The following is a 27,554-nucleotide window of genomic DNA, read 5'->3' as shown; positions in this document are numbered from 1 at the left end:
AGAAATAAGAAAAAACAAAATAAAATAAGAAAAAGCACACTAACACACACACGCACATAAAATGCTTTATTTCGATGAAAAATTTATTTTACGTTCGGGTTCTTTTAATTAATAAAAGCTCAAAAATGAAATTGCAAAATATAAAAACCAAGAAAAAAAAGATAAGTTCATAACACTTTTTGAAAAACAAAATAAAAAAACAAAACGAATCAGATAAAAAAAAATTATTTGGTTATTAAGAAAAAAAAAAAGAAATTCTAACACAATTAAAAAATTTAAATTTTAAAAAATAAAGAAAAAAAAATTAATAAAAATAAAGTCAAATTTTAATAAGAAAAGAAAAAAAATTTAAAATACAAGAGAAGTGATTCGAAAATAACACCATAACATTTTTTTAAAAGTGGCTGTGTTTCATCCGTTCCTTCAAATCTGCTGTTAAATAATTTTTAAAATTCGGGAATAAAGAAAAAAATTTATTTTTTTTCAGTATTTTTTTTTTTAAATACGCAGTCAACGTAACAAAATTTCAAAATTTTTCATCTTTGTTTAAAAAAAAAATTGCAAAATTTCACTTCAATTTTCTTTTCTTTTTGCAAAAATTGCAATAATAAAACAACAAAACAAAAATAAACAACCTTTTTGAAGAATAAAAAAAGAAAAAAGTAAATCTTGAGGAAAGCAACAACAATAAATTTCATCCACAACAAAGTTTATATGGTGCCACAACTCTCCCCCTTTAATGTGCTATTTCTGGAACAAACAAACGGAATAATTTTTAAAAACAAGAAACAAAATACACTTTTTTTTTTCATAATTCTAAATTTTGAGTGAGTATTTTTTCATTAAATTTTATATTCATATTTTATTTACATTTACACATAAATATAAAAGTAATTTGTCTTTATTAATAAAAAAAGATCTATTTAAACATATTTAAACACAACTATACAAGTAAATTCATTGTTAGGTTAAAACACAACTTAATTTTTTCAAAGTCATTATAATGAATTAAAACCTAAATGGATGCGGTATACGGTGTGCGATATTCCGAGTGTATCATACGGTGTGCAATATGGCGAGTGTGGTACTGGTTTTATAAAAAACATTAATAATAATAAGTGCAGTAAATATTTAAATATAAAAAAAAACTTTTTTTTTAACAGCATGCCGCGTCCATTTAGATTAGCACTAAATTATTTGGACACTTACTTTATTGCATACATAATTTAATTACATCTTTGCAATAAAATTTCGTAAAATTCTCCTTGGAAAAAATCTTTAAAAGTTAAAACTTTGTAGAATTTTTTATCTCTTTTTTTCGTTCTAATAAACCTAGTTACTTAAAATTGCACTTTCCATTTAATCACTTTTATTGATTGTGGCTATTCAATCTCATAGACTTACAATAAAATATGAATTCTATAATGTATACTTATTACATTCGAAATTTGTAATTATTACAAGTGTTCATTATTGTGCTTTTTATATTTTAATTCTAAATTTGAACGTAAAACTCGCTTATTTAATTTAGTTTAACATAAACTAAGTATGTCAAAAGAGTGAATACATAAAGAGGTTTATACCAATATCAAAAATGTTTTACAAACTCTTTTTGTTTTTGGTTTCATTGAAATTTGACGAAATCTTTATGCGTAACGTCGCTGATGTCAATTGCGTTTGATGGAAAAAATAAAATTATATCTGTTTTGCATTAAACCAAAATACAACGTCTAAATGCTGCCTAGGAATTTTTAATAAATATTTATATACAAGAAAAAATTTCGCTTCTGTCAAATCAAAATCGAAAATTTTCTATATTAAAACTAGCAATATTCAAAATTTTTTAAACAACAGTGAATTTCTGCTCTTAAAGATGGCATTTTTTAACACTAATTTTATGAAATTGTCAAAATAACTTGCGCTATAGAGAGCTTGTACGCTTCCTCATTAAAATAATTAGAAGTTTTTTATACATATATATACATATCTTTAAATCATTAAATTAAATTTTATTCAAATTAATTTTGATTAAATTAAATATGACGTCAATGTGTTTTAACGAAACTGCAATACTTGCCATTTCTAATGCGTTTACTTTCCTTTAATACAAGTTTTATTGTAAAAATTAATGCACAAACATAAATACATAATAAACAATATTTTAAAAATAAAATTTTATAGTTATAACGTAAATTACAAAATTCGATTTACAAAAACTTAATTGTGCGGTTGTCAAAGTGTTAAGATTAAATGGTTTCAAAACAGGAATTTCAACTTTTATTTATTTGATTGACTCCGTTTTTTCTGTAAAACGAAAAAAAAAATATTTGCTGTTTTGTAACTCGTGTATTTTTTCGCCGAAAGTTGTATTTGAGTTTTTTTTATTAATTTAATCAATAAATTAAATTTCCATTGACATTCTAGTAGTTATATTATTAAATTCAACGAATACAACTTAATTTTTCTATATTTTTAAAAATATTTAAAGTAATTTTTACATTATCTTTGAACAAATGTAGTTTTTTTTTGCACAAATGTTTGAATTTTTATACTAAGAAGAATTTTTAATTGTTCTCTTTTGATTCCTCGTCATCTTATTTCTGTTGTTGTGTTAACCCCCTTCTTTTTTCTCATAAAAATTTCCCAAGGATTTGAATACACATTTAAATACAGCAGCCCTGATTCTTTTTAATGAGTTGAATTTTATTCAAATTTATTGCAATGCAAAAAAAAATTTCCGTTCTTATGTGAATGCATAAATGCAGCGTATAAAATCTTTGAAATTGAATTTAATTCAATGGTAAATGATATTGTAGTGTTGGTTCCTGCTTCTACAATTTTTTTTATTTATTTATAAAAAAAAGATTCCTTTGATTTGGATTTCGTATTCAGTATGACCATTCTGCTGTTGATTATTAAATTAAGGAAGTAGTAAATTAAAAACGTGTTTGGTCTTTTACTTTTTATATGGATCTAGAGTAATTTTAGCAAAGCTTTTTTAAGATTATAGTTAAATTTGTATTTTTTAGAAACTAATAAATGAAATTTCAAATGGCTTTTATTAACATTTGACATTTTCTTAACCAAGAATAGTTAAAGTTATAACTTTCCACTCAAATTAAAATTAAAATAAGTTAGCAAAAAATATAACGGCTTGTGAAGAGCACATTTACGATATTAAAGAATCATTTGAAAATAAGTATAGCAGATTTGAGATTACATCTTTCCATGAAATTTGAGATTATCTCTTTCCATTTTTGTGGCAGTGTTAGTATCTATCTGTAGGAGCTGCTGTGACGACGAGGAGGAAGAAACGGTGACCCACCTGCTTTGCTCATGTCCGGCGTTGGCGAACTCTAGGCAAAGGTTTCTTTGAACCCACTTTTTTGAGCGGGCTACGGACCTAACGAATGTAAATGCTAGGGATCTTGGCCGGTTTCTGAGGAACTCGGGCTGGTTCCAATGATGGAGAGGGGGAAGATCCGTGTAACCTAGTATTTATAGGGGGAGAATAGTAAATTTACGCAAAATGTTTCAAAATTATTTCCCAATACTTACGTCAAATTTAAGTCAAATTTTCTTTGCCGAACTGGTATTCTTACATTCAATTTTGGATTTATGCGTTTTCTTAAAAATATTTTAAAATCTTTTGTTTATAGTGCAGAAGTTTAAAATAGTATTGTAGTTAAAATTGAGTCAATTTTTTCGATTTTATAATCTGAACAGGAAATATAGATAAATTTTCATACATAATATATCCGCACACGTGAGTTCGTCACAAAGTATGTTTCGCTAGTACTTCGTATAATAAAACTTAATGGTGTGGTATACAAATATTATTTTATCACTACAAAACTTCAAAAGAGAATTAGGAATATATACACATTTAGTCTTCTATAGCGAAATTTGTGTCAAAAGTTTTTTGCATTCTATCACGAAAAATTATGTAAATGGGAAGACTGACTGACAAATTTTTTTTTTACAATTTTTTCTTTTCTTATTTTAATAAAAGAAAAAAGGAAGCATATCTGAAAATTGAAACCTGTGGTAGTAAAGAAAATTTTGCATAAAGTTGGTTTTGTTCTTAAAACACTTCAAAAGGTATGAAAAATTAAAAATATAAAACTTAGTGAAAAGGGGGAAGAAATCTGGTTTTCTCTTGTCATATTATAAAGAAAGTCGTTTAAAAAAAACTGAATTGAAATTGAAGTGGACAAAAAATTCAGCGTATGTACATACGTGAATAAATCTAATCACAAAATTACATTTTATTAAAATATTTCAAAATGTGTGCAAGGAGAATTTTAGAATGTTCATCAATAAAAGTATATAGAAAAAACATACTAAGTAGTGCGTGTGTAAATTAGTTTCTATTAGAGCACATGGAACTGATTTTAAAAAAAAAAAAAGTGTTTACTTGAAAGATGCAGAATAATATCAATTTCTTCCTCGAATAATGTTTGCTCTGATTTCCAGATTTTAAGTTTTAAATATTCGCTAATTTATAAAAAGTGTGACTTTGAGAACTACTCTAATCTGTCATAACTGGTGATTTTTATGTAGTTTCCATGCAAATCTTCATTTTTACTGAAATTTATAAATTGTACTTACATTTTAGCGGAAAACGCTTAATAGGCAGGATTCGTATAAAAAATTTGGATTACTTTCTGAATTTATGTAAATTATCGAACAGTTTTTGTCCATTTAATTTTCTTATTTTTGAATAATCTTTAATTATTTAATTAATTTTTTAAATTCAGTGAAAGTTATTGAATTCAATTTAATTGTTGGAACTGTGCATATTTTCCAATTAAAAACTTAAAGAAAAAGCATGCAAGTTGGCAAGTTTGTGTTCTAAATCTAAAGTGAAAAAAAATCGAAAGGATGAATTGAGCTTTTGAATTTGATTTCTTCTATTTATAAAATTAACAAAACAAAAATATCTAAGTAATATTTTTTAGAAGATTATTAAACCGTAGAAAAGTTTAATTTTTTACATTCATATTCCTTTTTACAACTTCTGTGCCAATTTGCTAAAACGTGAATCATTGTGAATTTTTTTTTTTTGTTAGAATTTTATTAAGATAATTTTGAGATTTTTAGGGGCAGTTTTCGAACATATTACTGACTAAAAATAATGAAACTTTTCGAAATTCGATGCTACAATATGTCGCATTTGTTCGGAATCCTCCCTTTTCATTCAGTCAATTGTTACAGTTTTTTTCGTTTTCACTTGAGGCCGGCCATGGCTATGTCGACTTAAAATTAAAATATGAGTAAGAATGCATGTATAAGTATGTATATTAATGTGTTCAGAAATGTCTTTTTTCTTGGGGCTAAATGCATACGTTGTTACAAAATGAATATACCCTTTATAAAATAAATGATATATACAGGCGGGAATAAATTTCACAGTACAAAAATTTTAATTTCCAATTTGTTTATTGTGCCTAGATACGAGTAACAGCTGTGTTACATTAATAATTAAATTACAAATATAAAGTAATTTACATCCATTGAAATATATTCTTTTCATGGAATAAGAATATTTTGAATAGTTATAGTAATTAGAGAGAAATAGAAATCTTTGAGGTTTTATAAGTGAAACTTAGAAACTACTATTAAAATAAACTTAACCTAATTTTAGTTATCGAATATATGGATCTAAGATCGATTGTTTTCAGAATTCAAATCGAAAATTTTATAAGTATTGTCTAAAATTTCAATACAATTTCATAACGCTTTAAACACAGATTTGCGTATGCAAATAAAAAATGCAAATAAATGTATGTAAATGCAAATAAATTGTGTCATTAGCATCGACGTCTTGTTTTATTGTTTTAATCCACGGAGTCTACAAGATTTCATTTTGGTGTCATTTTCCATATATTCATTTATATTTTTTTTATAATACAACATTGCAGGTAAACATATACATATATTTAAAATGTTTGAGAAGTGTATAAGGCTGAGTAAGAACAAGTTTTGTGCATATATGTACATACAAAAAAATTTTAAAATATTATAAAAGGAGAGTACAATCGTACAATTAATCATCGTGGGTAATAAGTTTTGTACCTATTTTGCATAATAATATACAAGAAAAAAGTATAGCAAACACATGTAAAACTGAAAGAGCGTATCAAAAACATAAGAAAAAACAAAATAAAAAAAAGAGTATAAACGTTCGCAATATTCTAACGTAATACGAGTACTCTAACAATTTGATGCACAAATCTTCAAACTTAACAATAATAAGATCTTTACATAGACACACAAGTTATATATATATTGAATAATTTATATAATATATATTACGATAAAAATATTTAGATCACATTATTGTATGACAGTGTGAAATCAGGAGTTAATTTATGTAAAAGAAACACTACGTTTTGTAATTAACAAAAATCATTTAGTACTACAAGTACTGTAATTAACAATATCATTTACAACGTCTAAAAGTATTTTAGATCATAGTTTCATAGTAATAAAAGTACTTTGGACATTGTACAAAATTACTTACAATTACGGCAATAATTGTTATAATTGTAAATATGCAACCACTTTGATCATTATGAAACCATTATATAATCTAAATAGATTATACCGTTTGATACAATATGTATTCAAATTTTTTAAAAATTTAACCGTCGGATTATAGTTGCAATGGAAATTTTCGTTGGTTTAAGGGGCAATTTTGAGCAGCGTCTGGAAATTATCATTATAAACACCATAAAGCTTTAATTTTTTTAAGTCTTTTTCCCGAATGTACGGAGGTTATAATTGTGATATAGGCTAATAATTTAACATGAGCGTAACAGTATAGACAGAAAAAATTAGTACTGGCGGGATGTGTAAGGTGGATGAAAGAGGGTAGCGTTTACGGAGAACCGTTGGTGTTTTTTTTTTATGAAACAAGTTTTCCATCACGATGAAATTTTTAGCAAAGGAAGAAATATATACTAGCATTACATAAAATAAGGGAGTTTCTGTTTTTGAACAAAATTTCACAGGAAACCGAAAAATTTTTTTTATATTTTTGATTTTCGTTTTCATATTTCTTTAAAATTCTTCGCCCAATCCCGGTATTATTTTTGGTTCTTAATTAAAAATTCACTAAATATTCTCAATAGTAAGTTATGGGCCCCGTAAAATATGCAAAAATTAATAATTATTGGCTTTAAGCAAAATTTAACTTTCTAAAATTACAAAAACTGACGGGGGTCTGTTTTTCTTTTTTTTTTGCTATTCTATATAGTTATTAGGTATATATACCTATAGAAACCAAAAAATCTGATGTGGTCAGGACATAACCGGCGGTAGTTTGTATTGTCTATTTTAACGAAAGTGTTAGAAAAGATTCTAAACACTTCTTTTAAGGTCGCTAGTCGCTCAATTTTAAGGTCGCTAGTCAGCTTTTAGTTTACATACTTTGGAAACTAAATGTAAATTTGAGTCTTAGAAGAGTTTCGCTTCATACCATCCAAATCCTTCTGAAAATTATCTTTTCTCTGAAATTGATTTCGGTAGTAAACAGAACTCAAATATTAAGTTTTAAATTCAGCTTCCGCGCACTGATATTCCCAAAAAACTTACAAGTTCATTGTTTTAACATCCTGAACTTAAATATTAAATTTCAAAGAAATTGGCTGATTATTTCTCCTTATATGCGCAAAAATGTAAAATCAGCCCGCAAAAAGGTCTAGTTCACAAGACCTGATATATCCCAAAAGTATAAAATTTCATCAAAATCGGTTCAGCCGAACTTGAGATATTCCTCTAAAAATAGTTTATTAACGTTTCCTTACACTGGAGAAGTGCGTTTCTACTGAAAAGTCGATATGCAAAATTTGCTACCATCACGTAACCTCCCTTATTGTATGCAATGCGGTTTTCTTTACCAGTTTTTTACAAATGTACTGTGTTAGCACTGCAGTATAAAATTTAATCTCAAAAATATTCGTGTAGAAAAATTAACGTTAAAATATTGTTAACAAAATATTGCTAACAATGATAACCAGTCCGTATATCACTCACCTTATTTAAGTAAAACGGCAATTTTAATAATTAAATTTTTCCAGGATACATGCATTTGAAGAAAGCTTTAAAGAACTAAGTTTTTTTGCGCATAACTTCCGTTCGAAAAATATTGGAGTTTCCATAATCATTCGTTTTTTCATACTTAAATCACCTCGTATTTATAAAACTACAACATAGTTAACCGTGTATTTTGGTTTGAAATCGAAAGTTTTTCGTAGCTACGCGTATTTTCATAAAAATTTATTTTTTTAAAAATATGTGAATAATATTAAGTAACTTTAAAATTTGTACTTAAAATTTATTTTATTATAGTTTTTTTATTATTAAGTGCAAATTTAATTACCATTATGTAAAAATATTAACGAGCATTTTTTTGAAATATAAGTTAATTACATACTTTCACGTATTTTACGATAAAATTTTGTTTTACCGCGTGTTTTATGATAACAAGAAATAACGTTAAAGTATAAAAAATGTATTTAATTTGATGACATTTTATATTAACTATGAGTATATAATAAAAGATGAAATCTAATGTGGACAATGCATAACCGGCCGCAAAACGTATTGTCTAGTTTAGCGAAAATGTTGCACATAATTATGAAAATCCCCTTTAAATATTACTCTTAAATTTTAAGGGCTCCAGTGAGTTTATAGTTAACATACCTAGAAAAATGTTATTTTGGTTCTTAGAGGAGATTCACTTTATGCCACCTGAACCCACTTAAAAGTTTCCTTGTTCGGTTCAGGAACTCTGAATTTAATTATTAAATTTCAAGAAAACTGATTGATTATTTCTTTTTATGTATGCAAAAATGTAAATTTGGGCCGTAGTAAAATTGCAGTTGATTACACTATTTCTTGATTTTTTTTCTTGATTGTCGCATTGGCAGGCGAACTTTATGTATTTCAAGTTTTTCTGTTATACATTTTCTGAAGAAAGATCAAAAATATAAAATCGTACCGTATCCAGGACTTGACATATCTTTCCTGAAACTTAACAAATCCCAAAAGTTAATCAAACCGTGGCATAATCAAAATAAACTCAGATACAAATTTTCATGAAAATCGATTCAGCCACAAATTGATATTCACATCTGCTCAGTTTTATGCCATCTTATGAAATTTTGTGTCATCACCTAATCTCTCTTATTGTATACAAAAGTAAATGCATACATATAAAATCGTTTCTTAGCTTATACACCAAGCCCCTTTTTTGTTGTTGGTAAAATATAAATTCTTATTTTTTATAATATTATTTAATTTTTTTTATATAGTTTTGTTTAAAGTCTAATTTTGATTTAAATTGTAAGTCTATTTAAAAAATTTTAAATTAATTTAAGAAACCTCAATCAGTTGGAATTTTCTAAGTTCCATTTCGTCTACAAATGAAACTTATATAATATAGATTGTTTCGACAGAAATTTAAAAATTTTCCAGTAGCTTAGTGAAATTCCTGTATTTCCCACTTTTAATTCTTGATGATTTATAGAAAAATTTAGCAAAGCGTAACATAAATAAAAATTCAATAGGCTTGGAATTATAAAGAAGAAAAGAAAAAATAAAAATACTGCAGTAAATTTGTTGCTATGTGAATATCTACACTTCTCACACATTTTGTTACATAAGCTCTATCTCAAGTTTTATAATCACATATATATTAGTGTACTTATATACTTATTTGTATTAGTCACAATTCATTTTTTTATTTCCTAATAAAGCAATTTTTTTTACAATACTTGCTATTTATTTCATACTATATGAAGATTATAAACTTACACAATAATGATGTTTTAAATATAGTTGTTTGTACTAAAGAAATTCTAAACTTTTAATTCATTTTACAAAAATGTTATGAGAGGGTTATTCATAAATAAAGTCAAATAATTATTAGTCAATAGATTATGTTTCTCTTTAGACAAAACTGCACCACAGTATGCACAGGTAAACGTATATAGACGGATTTCACTAACTTTCATAAACGCAATACTGTAAAACAATAATTGCGAAACGCAATACTGCTTAAATATAACCTGATGATTTTACAAACTATTTTTAACTGTTTTATAAAATTAAAAGATTTACAGTACATATGGTTTTCATACTTATTTCGTCATGCTGCGAAAAAATAGCCATATTTAGGAATGAATTAGGTTAACATTTGTATTTGAACAATTTGTCATTTCTATACAATGTATGTATGTATGTATATGTTGAAGTATAATCAGTTATGAAATTGATTTTATTTCCTTACTTTTCCCTAATAACTATTAATGAACAATTTCCTTAAAAGGCAGTAAAGATACTTATGTTTACCCTTTCAAAATTAATTAAAAATACATTTTGTGCTTTTGGCGTTATTTATGAGACAAATTTAGCTTCAAACAAGTGAGATGATCCGTCTGAATGGTTTGAATTGTGTTCTCTAGATAAAAATAATTTTACATAACATGAATTTGGTACGAAACAAAACAAAAGTGGCTCTTTTAAAAATTAGGAGTTCTACAAATAGTTTTCTCTCAGGGCTATGCAGGCTTAAACAAATTACCTTAAGATAAATAAAGAATAACAATTTATTAATTTTTAATTGATAAGAACAAAATTTTTAATTCAAAACATTTTTTTCAAAATCACAGTAAATTAAAGTTATTGCATTACCCATGACAAAATTTATGAAAGCTCCCATTTTAAAATGCATTAAATAGAACTTTAAGAAAATGTTTTTACATAATAGTGTTATGCGTTTAGAATATTACTTTTGCAAGAAACCAGAATATTTAAATGAAAAATGTTGTTATAAATCTTTTTTTACGTTTAAGATGCAGAAGTTTTAATATTGTTATATTATGAAATTTTGAATTATACTATAATGTAAAGTATATAATATCAAAGTTATATATTTGGAAATTTAAATTCCCTATAAATATTGTAGTACATGTTCTCATTGTCCAGCATTAAATCAAACCAAGTTACAGCTGATAAGGTCATACATTCATACTTATATAAATACCCTTATGATAACTAATAATATTAATTGTGACATAATATTTTTCAACCTAGAATAATAGTATAAATTTTTGAAAATTATTTTATAGATATTCGAAGATTACTCCTAAATATATGCAATATTATATAGAAATAAAATCATTATGTATTTCAAATCTTATAAATAAATCAAAATTTAGGTTTAAATTGTTAAAAGGAAATTTTATATTTTTTGCTTTTTTAAAAAAATTCATTTGGTCGACCATATTTTCTTTTTTTTACCGATAAGAAAGGTTGTGTGATGGCACCAAATCACGCAAGTCGAGTTTTCATTGGAAATACGTTTCTCCATGGTAGGGAAGCGTAAATAAACTATTTTTAGAGAGATGTCTATCGTTCTGTCTATCAACCAGTTTGTCTCTCTGTCAGTTTGTGTGTGCAGATCAGAATCTCGATTTCGACTGAACCGGTTTTTATGAAAATTTGCATTTGAATTTACTATGGTTATGCCCCCATATGTCAGATATGACTTTCGGGATATGTCAGGTATCGGGAACTGGACCTTTGTTATACGGGCCGATAACAAAACTAAAAATTACTAAAGTGAACTTTCTATCTTTCATAGAATATGAAATAATTATTTTAAGGAACTTTTCACAATCTTATGAAATGCGGTCGGTCATGTGCTGTTCACATAAAATTTTTTTTATTGAGTTGCACGTTTATTTGAAAATTGCTTTATCTTGTCTAGTATAGTTAAATCAATTTTTTGATTATCTGTTTAATATATGCAAAAATTACAACTTTTTAATCAATATATACATATATATATATATATATATATATATGTAGTTATACATATGTATGTAGATTTATATTGTAATTTAAGTTTCGGAGACATGCTTACATTTCGTTTACAAATAAAATTTATTAATTTTAACTCAACAGTCAACACTGCTGCATCACATACCCTTTGACGTTTTTTTTATTTCAATACTTAATACATACGTACATACTCTGAATATCAAATTTTACATAAAAGCAAAAACAAAATTAAAATTTGTCTATATAAAACGAAATAAATAAAAAACATTTCCAAATATCTGCAATACAAAATTTTTTTTTTAAATAAAAAAATAAAAAAATTTTAATTATAATCATTACCTTCAATATTATTGTACAAGAGAACTGAGAAGATAAAAAAAAATAAAGCAAAGAGATTAAAAATATTATTTTCTCTCCTTTGTCTACTTTTTTTTTTATTTTGAATTTGTTTTCATTTTTTGTTTTTCATTTTATTTTTGTGCTCTGCTAGAGGTCATTTACATTTGCAATTTATTCAACTAAATTTTGTATTTTTTTCTGCTTGTTTTTGTGTATATGCATGTTCACATATATATATCCATATGTATAAAGATATGTGTATATAAATTTTTATTGTGTATATATTTATATTATATAAATATATTTAATATACTTTTGATATTTATTTTTATGAGACATTTTAAATGTACAAATTAACATTATTGAGTAAAATTTACTTACATTTGATCAAAATTAAACAAATAATAAAAAAAGACTTGTAAAAAGTGCATTTATATCAAAATTTCTCAATAAGATTTTAAATGAAAGAATAAAAATCTTTTTAGTCATTGTACCTATATGAGTATAATAGGTAGAATATATAATACATTTGTATATAAGGGTTTTAAATCATAAAGTGTATGTACCCTTAAAAGAAGTTGTATTTGGTACAGAAGTGTCTGCCTATATAAGACAAATTTACTATTTTGCATTTTGCAAAAATAATAAGATTTTGGTACCTTATTAAGCATTCTTGTCGCAAATAATAACACTTTAATATTAAAATTATTATTTTCAAAGATTATCTGTTAAAAGAATATTCAAATTATAATAATTTTACAAGATTTTCTATATTAATACCAACACATGCACGTACTTATTAATTATTATAGTATTAGGGTGTTATGATTTTTTGTATTGCTTTAAGGCGAGTAAAATAAATTAAGTAATATTAATTTTTACAGATTTTTGATATTGATTTTCGTTTTAATTTTATGTCAAAGGTGTATGTAATTTTTAAAATTTTAGAAAAACTGTTCTTACGTCTACGTATACACATGTCATTACATTCACCGTCATATAATTATAAATTTTGAAAATTAAAAGCATAAATTATGTTGAGATATAGACGTCTGTAATCAATTACTTTAAAAATGTGTCTTTGCACTCAATTTAAAAATTTTTTTTTTATAAAATTCTATTTAGTTCATTAATGAATAATTGTTTATTTTTGGCCATTCTATTAGACATCCAAACATTTTTATGTTTACTTGTGTTTGTCCTCAAATACAAAATGTTTTGTGTAAATGTGAATGTGGATAGTTTTTGTTGTTTTTTTTTTGGATTTCTCTAAAAAATTTAAAGCTCTATATGGCACCCTATTTTTAAAACAATACACTTCCAAACATACATATTGTACTCCCAAAATAAAATATTTAAAATATAAGTACAGGTTACGAGAATTATATTATACACACATGCATATACATACTTACATTATATGTCTGTACGTACGCACATACCGGTCATAGATAAAAACAAATTCTAAAATATAAAAAATAAGAAAAGAAAACAACAGCAAAGTGTCCTATTATTTGAAGTCTGTATAACAGGAAATCAACATTTTTAAGCCTTTATATTTTTCTACATGCACATATACATATGAATAATATGTAAAATAGAAAGATAGAAAATAAAATTACATAACACTAACAAAACAAAAAGGACAATTTATCCTAATTTCAAATGAATGTAGGAATTGACTATTTTGTTTCTATACTTTTGTAATTTTCTCTATTCATTTGTTATTATTATTTCTGTTTTTCTTTCCTTTTTTAATTCTATAGTTGAAAGTTTTTTAAGGTATTAATTTCGTTTTTCTTCTTATTCTTTGATTTTTTATTTTTGGTGTTTTTCAAATTCTCAACGCTCTCATGGGTTCTTTTAATATTCTTTACATAAAACGTTTGTTTTTCAGAAATATTCATAATTTTACATGCAGTCAATGTACACACGTATCTATGTATGTACATAGAATGTGTACTTTTGGTGATATACAAAATTGTACGTATGTGTATGTACTTTTATGTACTTACATATATCTGTCGGTATATTTTTTTTGCAATGTACCTTTTATTAAGATCAAAAACATTATTTCTCTATGGAAAATATTTATCTATTATTTCTACATACATTGTTTATACATACATGCATCGACAAAAGCGACGACGATGACGACGACGACAACGACGACGAGAACGACATTTCAAGGTGCTTTTAGTAAAGACTTTCATAAAGATTCGAAAAAAAGCTTTATTTTTACTTATAAAATATCTTTTATTGCATATGTGTACATATATACATATATATATATGTATGTAGGAATAAAGTGAATTCTTAATGATTAAGTTAAAAATTTGCAAACTAATACACTAATATTCCAATTATTTATGCATATGTATGCGGTTATACACGATAGTATGAAATATGTGTTGGTGAAAAAATATTGGAACTCGATGATAAAAAAAAATGCAATATTATTCTCATTTTTTAATATTTAAGATATAGATGAATGCACATACAATTATTTATAGATAAATAATACATATGCATGTAAAGCTATGCATATGTATTAAAGAATATATATATATGTATACACAAGACACGAAGTTCATACACTATATACAAATTCTTAATGTAGTCTCAAAACATATTTGAAGTATAACATATACAATAAAAATTAAAGAAAAAACAAAAAAATTAAAGCAGAACAAAAGCATCTCTGTACACAGTAGCCGCACCACCGCATCAGCAGCAGCAGAGAAGCGTTTTTTAAATGAAAATTTATAAAAAAAGCATTATGTATATACATTTTTCTTATTTTGTTTTCTTGTTTTTATTTCGGTTTAAGGTCGGTCGTCAATGCAACGACGACGGCAACGCAACGAGCAAAAAAAATTGTTTTACCCTCCTATACAAATCATACAAACATTTATGCAAGTTTATCAACGGATATATGCATATTATATACCTATATATATATGTATATAGGTGTAGGATATGAGCATATCCATGGCCACATACGTACTTATGTGTATATAAATATGCATGTATTGAAATATATGTATATATATATCTATCACTTGTTATTTATTCTCTATATAAATTTATGCTTTTTTTGTTTTTATTTTTTTTAAAAAAAAAACGTAAAAAAAGTCACTGAAAGCCGGTGTCTTTCATTGACTTTTTCTCTATGTTCTCTATGCTAAAAAAACAAAAAATAAAAAAAATATAGATAAAATAAAAATGCTTAGAGATAAAACCAAACAAAAAAGAAAAACAATAAAAAAAAAGGAAAAGAAAAAATTGTGCAGAAATGTGCTTTGCTATTTTCTTTTTTCGACATTTTCTGTCTTTTCAGTTGTTTATGTGCAATATTTTTGTTATTTATTTTGTTTCTGCTGACGAAATTTTGCTCTCCGGTTTTTTATTTCGTCTGTTGTTTGACAATTTTTTTTTGTTTATTTATATTTTTTGGATTATTTGATTATTGTCATAATAGACATGTACATTTATATATACGTACATATATACATGCATGAATATTTATATTTTCATTTTTATAAATTTAGAATATTAGTAGCTATTATTTTGTTTAAAATTTATACATGTTAAAATGTATTTTAAAACGTACATATATGTATGTCTATATACCTATATGCATACATATGTATACAAAATTAATTTAAGTGCATAAAGTGAATAATATACATGTATGTATATAATCGGACATCATACATAATTATGCACTTATATTAGAATATACGTACATATTATGTATATGGACATCCGAGCATAATATTGTATATAATTCCACTTCATTGTTACATTATCTATGTACCTATGCACATTATATATATAATCAAATCTATACACAAGTATGTACTAAATTTCTATGGATATGCATATATCAAAAATATATGTATGCGAATCTATCCTGTACATAAGCATCTAGCTTTTATTACCTTATGTATAATGAACGTTAATTTTTGCTAATATGTTTTTTCTGATAATTAGTTTCAAATTGAAGAAAATTAAAAATACGGATTTACTTCATGATGATTGATACATTTAAACTACATACATATGTACGTATATATATATGTGTATGTGTATAAATAGCATTATTATTATAAATTACAATGATTTTCGAATCTTTGTGCATAAATTGGAAAAAATCCAAAAAGAATTTTCATAATTTTTAAAAACTCATAATTTTACCTAAATTTAAAAACGAATTGATTGTAATTGCCATATTTTTCAATTCAGACATGCATACTTATAATGAAAACTACATAATTTATAAAAATTTATTCCTTATACTTGTATATACATATATCTTTACATACATGTATATTCTATAAGAAATATAAATGTATTATATTTCAATGTATTTGAGTCAAATTTCCACTGGTATTGTATAGATGTACATACTGTGTATAAAATACAAAATATCCATGGATATCTGGTATTCTGGTTCTAAATTTTCTATATTATACATTCGTGTACATATGTGCATAAATATATACAATAGACGTATACAACTTTAAAGTATACTTAAATTTATTACCATATACACATAGTTCATATGCAGCCTTATTACAATACAATATTTGATATAATTATTAATTTCTTTAATTTCATCATAATAAGTACAAAAACTCTGAACAGTCTGCAAGAGACCAGTCTGTTTTGTATGAATATGACAGTTTTTTTTCCTTTTTATTCCTTTCTTTCCTTCTTTTCTTTCTTTATGGGATTTACATGCACAACTACATACATACCATCAGTACAGTAGATATCATGCCAAGACGTAAAAAAAAAAAAAAAGAGAAGAATCAAAAGGAAACAAAAACAAATGAAACAAAAGTAGAAAGAACAAAACAACAAAAAAAAATGTTGTGTTCTCAATTTCATAGCAGACACAAGGAGCGGAGCGCAATGTAACAGTATTTATTAATAATAAAAATGCACAAAGCAAAATACATATTGCAAACAAAGCAAAAGCATTTTTCTCGCATTTTGCGAGAGAATATTTTACAAATACATTCGCATACTTAACAATACAATCATAACAAAATACTCGTACTTTGAATGTATTTTGCAATTATATGTACATATTTTTGCAAAAAATAACAAATTCATATAGAGAATATAGAAAACACAAAATAAAAAAAATCATATAGAACAAATTAACAACAACAACACAAACAGAATGAATAAACGAATAAAATGAATAAAAATAGGGAATGAACTTTTCGTCGGTTTTTGTTTTTGTTTTTTCTTTATATTTACATGTATATAAAAAGATTTTTTTATAAATATATAATATGCATGTAGATCTATAAAAATACACGATATTAAAAGTATAAAGCTTTTTCCACACTTAGAAATACTATCGGTTGCAAATTGAAATTTTAAGTGGTTTAGCTAACAGAGAACAGCCGGTGACGTAGCGTCCGCCATATTACACCGCGACATACAGTGTATTATTTTTTTTTATTTTCAAAAAAAAAAGTCTTTAATAAAATTTTTTATAAAAAAAATTATTGTATATTAAAAAAATATTAAAATTTTTTATTGCTTGTTTTCTTTTTTTTTTCTGTCGTAATATTGTCAAATTAAAAGTACTAAAATTAAAAGAAATTTTTACTTAAGTATAAAAAAAATCTAAAAAGGAATATTTTTGTTGTTGGTATTCGGAATCAAAAATACTGCATTATTGCGATCTTTATGGTCTCTACTACATTCTTGCCTTACAACTTATTAAGAACGTTTTTTTTCGATACTTTCATTAAAGCAGTAACAATAATAACAATAATAATAAAAAAATAATACAACAAAATAATAAAATTAAAAAAAATTAAAGTTGAATGTGAATTTTTTTGTGCAATTTTCAAATATTTAAAATAAAAATATTAACAAAAAAAAAATATTTTAAGGATTTTAATAGTACAATTTAATGTTAAATTAAAATTAAAAAAAAAAAAAATTAGTTTTGCATCGCTTATAAGAATTTCTGTTTTTTTTTCTTTTTTTTTTTTAAATATTGAAACTCTCTGTGAATATTTTTGAAATACAAAATTATATACAAAAAAAAAAATATGCAAGTTATATAAAAGTAATAGTAAATAAATAAATTAAAGGAAAAATAAAAAAATTGATTATGTTTAATGAAACCGGCCCGGCCCGTCTGTAAATTAAAAAAAAAAAAAAAACAAAAAAAAAATAAATAAGAAAAAAAATCGGTGTTGTGCAATTTTTGTTATCACACAAAATCAATGCCATATTCATGCTCAAAAAGAAAAAAAAAATCTACATTTAATATTCAAATTTAAAATTTTTAATCCAAAATTAATTGTAGCCTAAAAAAATAATTTATATATATATAGAGAGAAAATATCAAAATCGTCAATATTAAAATTTAATAATTAAAATTTAACTAAATACAAATTAAAAAAAAAATAATAAGGTAAAATAAATTTCTATATTTTTAGATTAAATTAATTTTTACTTTTTTATTATGAATTTTGAATTAAATTATGAAATTTAAGAAACACAAAAATGCATTTTGCAAAAAAAAAGAAAAAAATTTTTTTCTTGATTTTAATGTCCACCATCTTGTTTAATTGAAAAACTGCATAATGTTAATGTAGTCTGTGTCTATGTATGTGAACATATATTGTGCATAAATTTTAATTTAATTCCATTGTATGCATATACATATATGTATGTATGTGTACATGTATGCATATTGTAAGTAATATTTATATAAAAAAAATTTTTGCACTCTTATATTCATATGATATTAAAATTTGTATACATAAATTGCGTATAGAAGTAGATGCACAATATGTTTGAGCGAACGTGTGAATGAATATAGGAAAAGTATTAACACATTTACAATAAATTTATGCACATTAAGTATATTTATGTTTGCATGTACATAAAAAAGAGCTCTTTGTACTTGTGCAAAAGTACTGCAATTATTACATGTAAATATTTTTGATGTTTTTCTTTTTTTTTTTTTAACTGCAACTGTCAATTTGTACAGCAAATATGAAAACTAGTAATAGCAAAATATTGTGCTTCTAAAAAATGAAATGTTCGTTCTTCAACTATTTCTTCATATGCAAATATCTGTATGTATATGCATCTTGTTCTGCATTGAATGTATGTGTGTGTGTGTAATTTGAATTTAATTTTATGTAGTTTAAAATACAATTTATTCTTTTAATTTTAATGTCATAAATTTACATTTTAAGAGTTAATATTAAAAATTAAATAAAATTATTAAAAAGAAAAAAAATAAATTTTAATAAATAATAGTAAAAACAATACACAATAAATTTACGCCATACATACACGGATACGTAAATAAACACATACAATGTATATTATACAAGTCAGTGTATGTACACAAAATGTGCATTTTTTCCAATGCTTCAATGTGTTTTATTCTATTTAGCTTTTTTTTATATTAAGCTTAAAAGTGCAATAAGAAAAGGAAAAACAAAACGATTTCAAGAAACTAAAAAAGGCTTTGAAACAAAAAAAAATTTTAAAAACCCCTGCGATACTCTCAAAAATTTTTTCGTCTGTTTTTTTTGCACTCGTGTTCCGGTTTTTATTTTTTCAAAAAAACTAAGAAAAAAGCGCATTGAAATTGAATTTGAACGATTAACTAAAAATTTATGCTTCAATCGCCATGCTTTCGTTTACATACACACACACACACACATATATACATGACAATTTTTATTATCAATTATTGCAAATATCTTAATCTACTGTGAGTATTTGTAGGGTAAGAATATTTAATTTTCCTTTTATATTATTATAAAAATTTATGCATATTAGATTGCACAATTGCACAATGCAAGGAAATTTTTAAACAAAACAAAAAATCCTTTTTTTTTTTCAAATAATAAAAAAAAATATCGTTAAAAATTTCATATCCTCTTTCTCTTTTGTTTTCTGGAAAACGATTGTGTTTTTCAATACAGGAAAAAAGTTCCATATTAATTGAAACCATTGCACAAAAGACGTGCGTCCGGTGAAACTGGTCTTTAGCATAAAAATGCAAGAGAAAAACAAAAACAAAAATCAAAAAGATGCAATTGCACATTTTTCGTTTTCCACATACATTAAATGCACAATTGCATTATATAACAATAAGTGTGTGTGTTTGTGTGCGTTTTTGCATATATAAAAACAAAGAAGAAAATAAATTTATTTTTCTTAATGTTTGGGTAAAAAGCATGATTTATAAATTTTTTTCGTTTTTTGTTTTTTTTCTTCATTCTTTCCGATGAGAATAATGTGAAATTGCTATAGAGGAGGCGACGACGACGGCAGTATCGACGACACAAAACTCTTTTTTTTTCTATACATTTTCTTGTCTTAAAGTTCATTGAATCCCAATATAAAAACCACATTACAAATATATATGTACATAAATGTATATGTATATTTATGTATTTATGTTTAAGGACTATATTTGTATATACAAATAATATATATGAATGTAAAAATATGCATGTACATAAGTTTCAGTTGTTTTCAGGTATACCAATGTGCATTTAATATACATAAGAAATGGCTACAAGAAACAAAAATTGTATTTGTAAAGTAAATATATATACATATATGTATATATGCACATATTAATAATGTTTAAATATTTGGACTTTGGGAAAAAAAACGATTTTCTTTTTTAATGTTGTACTTGATTTCTTGTATGACTCTCTATATTTGTGTCGTACGAAATTTAAATTCTTCTTACATAAATAAAAAATAATCGTGCATTAAAAAAAGACGGACAGTCATACGTAAATGTATAAATAAGTTTTATAGAAAATAGAGAAAAAAATCAAAGGACTTACATACGAGTACATATATGAGCATAAATAGTAATAAATATGTGTGTGCTCATAGAACTTATTGCCTTTATATTTAATTTGTAAAATAGTTTCGGTTTCCTTTTCAAAAATCATAAAGTTTCCATTGTAGTTTAAAAAATTCAAAAATCAATATTCAAATTTTTTGCCGGCCGACACAATTTTTTTTCTGTTTCAAAAATAACTTGGATTTTTCAATGAATTTCTTCTTTTTTTTGTGTTTTACATAAAAACACATTCTCTTTCTCTATTTAATTTTCTCTCTTAATGTCCTGGATTTTTTTGTTTTTTTTTTCATTTTGGAAATGTCATTATGTTGAATACAAAATAAATTGCATACGTACAATAATAAAATTTCAATCTGTATTTGAAATTGTTGTTGTAATTATTTTTTTTGTTGTTCTTTTTTTTTTACTTAATGTTAATACTCGTATAGAGTTAAGGGTTGCCATGTAATAATTTTTGTCTTGCTAGTGTTATTTTTCTTTCTTTATTATATTGACGTCGTTGTGTTTTTGTTGTTGTTTTTGTTGCCGCAGTGTGTTTTTTTACTTTTCTCTGTCCTTCTTTTTTTTTATATACTTTGTTTGTTCGGTCTACTTTAATATATGTAGGATTTTATTAATAATGTTGTTTTCCTGGTTTTGAAATAATTATTAGAAGAGTGAGTATGTATGTCTACATGATAAATATTATGTATGTACTTAGTTTTAATTAGTCGATTAAATAATATAAAAATGTCGGTTATATTAAGAGTACCTAATTATTTTATATATTTGATGCACATAAATACATACAGATATACATACACATTTATAAAATACATAAATAAGTACTAATATATTTTACTCAAATATGCTTTAATTATATTTGTATATATACGAAAATGCATCCATAGTACACTGTATGTATTGCACATTGCAATGTATATATGCAATATATGTATGGATATGTATGTAATTGTAATTGTATAAAGATATTTTCCCTTTATAAATCTATAGTGTTATTACATTTATTTTTCTTGTGTGTTTGATGTTGCTATGGGATAGCAGTTTGCTTTTAAATAAAATACTCGTATGCAATTTTTTATGATTTTCATATGTACATCATATATATATGTATATAGGTTGCACATAATGTTAGTACAAAGGAACATATCTAAATACACTATATATGTACTTATATGTGTACATGTTTAGAATTTATGCCTATATGTATGTACATGGTTTGTACTTTGCTACTACTTTTATTTTTGAATGCAATTTAAAAATTTTTTGCTTCATTTTTATGTTTGTTTGTTTGTCTGTTCGTTCTTTTGATATTGTGTATGAAAGGTTTTTCCTTTAATAATAATTTTGTCTTACAAAACTCTTTTTTAAATTAAAAATAAAGTTTTCATTTCAACAATAAAAAAAATAATTGTTTTTTACGGCTTTATCGTAAGTTTAAATTTTAATTTTTTTCAATTTTGAAAATTTTGTTAGAGAACAGAATATTAAAAATGCATTTCCATGCAAACACACGCGTGTATAGGTATGTAACGCATGTATATGCATTTATGTTTATCTTTGTATAAACTGAAATGCATTTTAAATTTTGCACATGATTTTTTTTTTTATATTGAAATTTTGATTGTGTATGTTTAACATACTTATATAATTTTCCATTTTACGGAATTTCATTTTTTTCGTCTTTGATATTCTGCAATACATGTATTTTGTATATATGTATGTATGTACATTATGATTATTACAAATAATTTAAGAATTAAGGGTAGTTAAATGCTATTATTCTTCTTTTTCTTTTATTTGTAATATTTTTCTTGATGAAAAATAAAAGATGCTTTCAACCTATATACATGCATACGGACATGCTTACAGAAGTAATTGCAATACAATTTTCTTGCGCGCATACATACAAACACATGTACTTATTTTTATACAATATGCACTTTTATTAGTTGTTTTTTTCTCTTGTTAATATAGATAGAAAAAAAAATGTGTAATGTTAAATGTAAAAAAATTCCGGTTTCATATAGAATTTTTTTTTTATGATGCATCAACGCCGCATCTTAACGATATCACACGTTATATGCACATACATATAACATATTACGTGTATAGATATGTGCCTGTGTGCGTGGTAAGGAAAATTGTAATAAATTATTCTTTTGATATCCAGTTGTCTGATTATTATATGGCTATATAGTCTTAACGAGATTTAAAATTGAGTGACCCAAAATTATTCTAAAATTTTCATCAAAAGTTTTCTTTTTTTTTGCTCTTAATTTTGCAAGTTATATTTTTTTATATAGACATACATATTTACGTAATGTAGGTTGTTCCAATTTCTATTAAATATTTGTTCTAATTTTTTTTTTGTTTTATAAGATAGTGTCTACACGTATTTAGTTTTATTTGTTCAAAAAAAAAATTGAAAAATTTGGAAAAGTTATAAAATATTGATGTTTAATTAATTAATAGTGTGCTAATTTAACCATAATGTATAACAGTTAGTTAAACACATAGACAATAAAAATAATATTCCATATTGTATATTTAATTTTATAAGTGGGTCAGTTCTTTTGAAGTTATATAAAACGATCCCCGGTACCAGAGGAAAATATTTTGTTTTGAATATAAGTAAAATTTGGTGTAATATTAAGTATCTCATGGGCTTAATGTGCATATAACTAAATCTATATGGTCAACTAATTATATAGCCATGGTATAGTTATAGAACATATACCTATACGCTTGGCATGGAACGCACCCAATAATTTCTGCAAAAATAAGAATAATATCATTATTCTTAACAATATTGTCAAGCAATAACTGCGAAACGCAATACTGCTAAAACATAACGTGCTGCATATGCAATATATTTTTATCTATTATATAAAATCAAAAAAATTCATATGATTTTACTGCAGTTCACACACTAATTTCACCATATTTATCACACTAATTTTAAACATTAAAAAAAATATGTTAACATTTGTTTATGAACACAAATAAAGCGCAATTGTCGCTGTATATGTTGTGATATATTGCGTTTATGGGCTTATAATTATAAATTCCAAAAAATTTAATTTAAATTATTTTCGATAATCTGAAATTTGGCTGTTCGATAGTCATTAGTCAAGCACAAGTTACGCCATGTGCAATATAGTTTCTTATAGATCATTTAAAAAAAAGCGGTTTTCTTATCAGTTCGCTGATATTTTCAAGGGTTCAATATTTTGTTTCATATATGTAATTATCCTAAAAGTATGCTACAAAATTTTTCTTAAAAGTGAATCCAATTTTATTTTCGAAGTAACTGGATTTACTGATAAGTGATACATAACTATTTTTGGATTATGCCTTATCAACAAGATTCGAAAATATATACTAATCCTATACTTAAATATTTTTAAGACACATAGTGAAATTTTCAATTGACTTTCAGTAAATTCTTATTTTAAAATTGAAAATTTCTAAGAAATTCAAATGAACGATTTTCTTTTTTTTCGATTTGTTTTATTCTAAAATATTTTGTGAAAGGAGTTTGTGAAAGAGTGGTTTCTTCCTTAGACAAAAATTGTGACAAGATTATTAGGTCAAATAACCCGATTTGAGATTCTGAAGAGTCATCAAACAATTGCTAGAATTCACACCGAATGCTATTTAAATGATGCAGTAACACTAACTAATCGAAGTAATATGCGTATAGTGAAGAGAACACTGTTAATATTTGCCCTGCGTAAGCAAAGATTTGGAAGAAACTTGTCATTCCGTAATCAATTGCAGAAATTAGCGCTAAATTTGTTATTTTTATCTGAGCCTGGTGTACGAGATATTGTGTTGTACATACAAATTGGGAACTGATATTATATTTATATGCGATAAAATCAATTTTTTCCGCTGTTCATGCGAGCAAAAAACTTTATAGATTCCGTTAAATTCAGAAAACGCACTTTTCATTTGGTGCATTTTTAGTAGTCAAGTAACAAAATTGTGAAAATATCAGTGAAATTACATTTATAAGCCGAGATATGCTTACAATGGAAAAACATACTGTTAACAGCTTAGGTGGTGTTTTTATTATTTCTTGTCGTACTAATAGATCGTTAAAACGTATAACGATTTATAGGCTATAAAATTTTTCATTGATAGCAGTCGGTTAACAGCAATTTAAAAAGGAGTCCCAAAATTTGGCAAGCAGGATCATAAGTGTTTCAAGTTTTATTGCATAAATTCTTTTAAAATTTTTCAGTACTTTTTAATATTTATAATATCTTAAAATTCAATCAGTTTAGCTTATAATAGAATTTTAATTAACACTCGATTTCTTATTATAAGAAATTTAAAACATGTTAAAAATTTTTTAAAACCCTAGTTGACTATTGAATTTTTAAGCTACTCAATAATCTTTCAATATTTACTCAAATATTGGGTAAGATACTCAAATATAAAATTGTGCCAGAACTATTCCTGAATCAACATGCCATTTAGTACATCTGTATATCTTAAATTTTGTGTGTTTGTATTTTGGAAAATTATGAATCAATAAAAATTCGCAATACTAAAGTTTTAATGTGCAATGCAAAAATTGAGGTCACTCCAAATTTTTGTTTTGTTTTCAGGATTTTCTACTTTTTTTTATATAATATTCTTTTATAAATGTGCTGTAATAGTTATTGGCTATTTCATTAATAATTGATTGAAAGTTCCAAAAAAGAAAAATTCATAAAAAAATATTTCAATAAAATTTAGTAGGGCCACTTTTAATTGAATTAAAAGAAAATTTTTTAAACAAATATTAACATTTGTTCTTATAAAGGAGTGCATATGCAAAAATTTAATTGAAAAAGAAATTTCTTTCAAATTTTTTTGATGCGGTTATCGAGTTGTACAAATGAATTTCTAAGTTTAACAATAACTCGAAATGGATTTGAAACTCATCAAGAGAGAGCATGCGATACAAGTTGAATTTTGATTAGTTTGATTGTTAAAATTTTTAGAGACATCGTCGTTATACGAGGATAAAAAATTACAAATTCCACGAAAATTTGTTTAAACAAACAGAAGCTACGGTCATGTTTAAAGTTAATTGGGTCAAAAAGTACAAACACTTGCGTATATTTTTCTTGATCAGTTCATAACTTTATATTGGCTAGATGAGTTTTGCAGATTGTCCTTATTCCCTTTAAAGACATACGTAATTTATTGAGACTTCCTATTCGAGTACTTTACCTATTTTTGCTGGGCGAATCTACTGTTTTGTGTAAAAATCTATTTCTATTCTGTCTGTGTAATTGAACAAAAAAATTTGGGCGTTCATCTCCAATTATAATTATTAAAAAATATTGCAACTTTCTAAACTATTGTTTATTCCTAAATTTGTTTTGATATTTATTGGCTTAAATCACTAATGACCATCTTTTAAATTTTATTTTTAGAAATGGCAGAAGGAAATGGAGAAATAATTGAAGGTGCAACCAATTTAAAAACTGATGATAGAGGAGATGGACAAAGAACTGAAGATTATCCCAAAATTTTGGAATATGGCTTAGATGAAAAGGTTTTTATAAAATTTAAAAAAACTTTTTTTTTTTTTTATTCAAATATAATTTTATTTAAAAAAAAAATTTACAAATACTTTGTAAAAACCCAAACAAAAAAAAATATTTCCAAAGGTTGCTGAAAAATTAGATGACATCTATAAAACTGGTAAATTAGCGCATAGTGAACTAGATGAACGTGCTTTAGATGCATTAAAAGAATTCCCAGTAGATGGTGCTTTAAATGTACTAAGTCAGTTCCTTGAGTCTAATTTAGAGCATGTTTCAAATAAATCAGCCTACTTATGTGGTGTTATGAAAACATATAGACAAAAAAGTCGAGCTAATCAACAAGGAATTACGACACCGTCAACGACTGTGCAAGTTAAAGGACCCGATGAAGAAAAAATTAGAAAAATTTTAGATCGTACAGGATACACTTTAGATGTAACAACAGGTATTTTCATTAATTTATTGTCAATGTTCAAGTTTTTAATTGTTTAAGACAAATTCGAGGAATGCTAGGGAAATGTAGACTACAATGTGGTTACCACTGGGAAAAATTTCTTAAAATTCTTGTTGGGCTTATAGTTTCCATCAAATTCAATACATTATTAAAGGCTTTAATTTCAAGTGACGAAATTGAATTTTAAGTAAAAGCTTGAGTGCCAAGACGGAAACTCCTTGCGAAACTTTAATATTTTTGTTGCGTTTTATAATATAATTTTTCTTATTCATTTATATAATACATGAAAAAAATTTATTAAATCTGTAACTACTAGTAGAATTTGCTCACCTTTTCGCACATTTCTTAAAAAACTGAAAAAAATCCACCTATTAAGAGTAACTTTGTCCGTTTGCTTGGGCGCGAATATTTAACTACTTTTATGTTAATAAGCTAAAACATACTCAAATAGATTTTTTCAAGAAACCGTTTC

General features: G+C 24.9%; 1 protein-coding gene across 9 annotated transcripts in view; it reads left to right on the top strand.

Moving 5' to 3' along the window:
- Window positions 1-445: 445 nt before the first annotated feature.
- Window positions 446-27,554, top strand: part of LOC129612898 (heterogeneous nuclear ribonucleoprotein R) — a 53,596-nt gene continuing 26,487 nt past the window's right edge. For 2 of the 9 annotated variants that reach the window (XM_055526761.1, XM_055526779.1), the window contains exons 1-3: window positions 17,588-18,643; window positions 26,515-26,636; window positions 26,752-27,073. In XM_055526761.1, coding sequence (XP_055382736.1) covers window positions 26,517-26,636; window positions 26,752-27,073 — 442 coding nt within the window. In that variant the 5' untranslated portion in view covers window positions 17,588-18,643; window positions 26,515-26,516. Of the gene's footprint in view, window positions 828-17,586; window positions 18,644-18,824; window positions 18,928-26,514; window positions 26,637-26,751; window positions 27,074-27,554 lie in introns of those variants that run through there. The other 7 variants (XM_055526753.1, XM_055526771.1, XM_055526746.1 and 4 more) reach the window with 5 other exon arrangements.

The sequence above is a fragment of the Condylostylus longicornis genome, unplaced genomic scaffold, assembly GCF_029603195.1.
Source record: "Condylostylus longicornis isolate FDR11 unplaced genomic scaffold, ASM2960319v2 ptg000004l, whole genome shotgun sequence".
Lineage (NCBI taxonomy): Eukaryota > Metazoa > Arthropoda > Insecta > Diptera > Dolichopodidae > Condylostylus > Condylostylus longicornis.
This window is presented reverse-complemented; position numbering and strand designations above follow the sequence as displayed.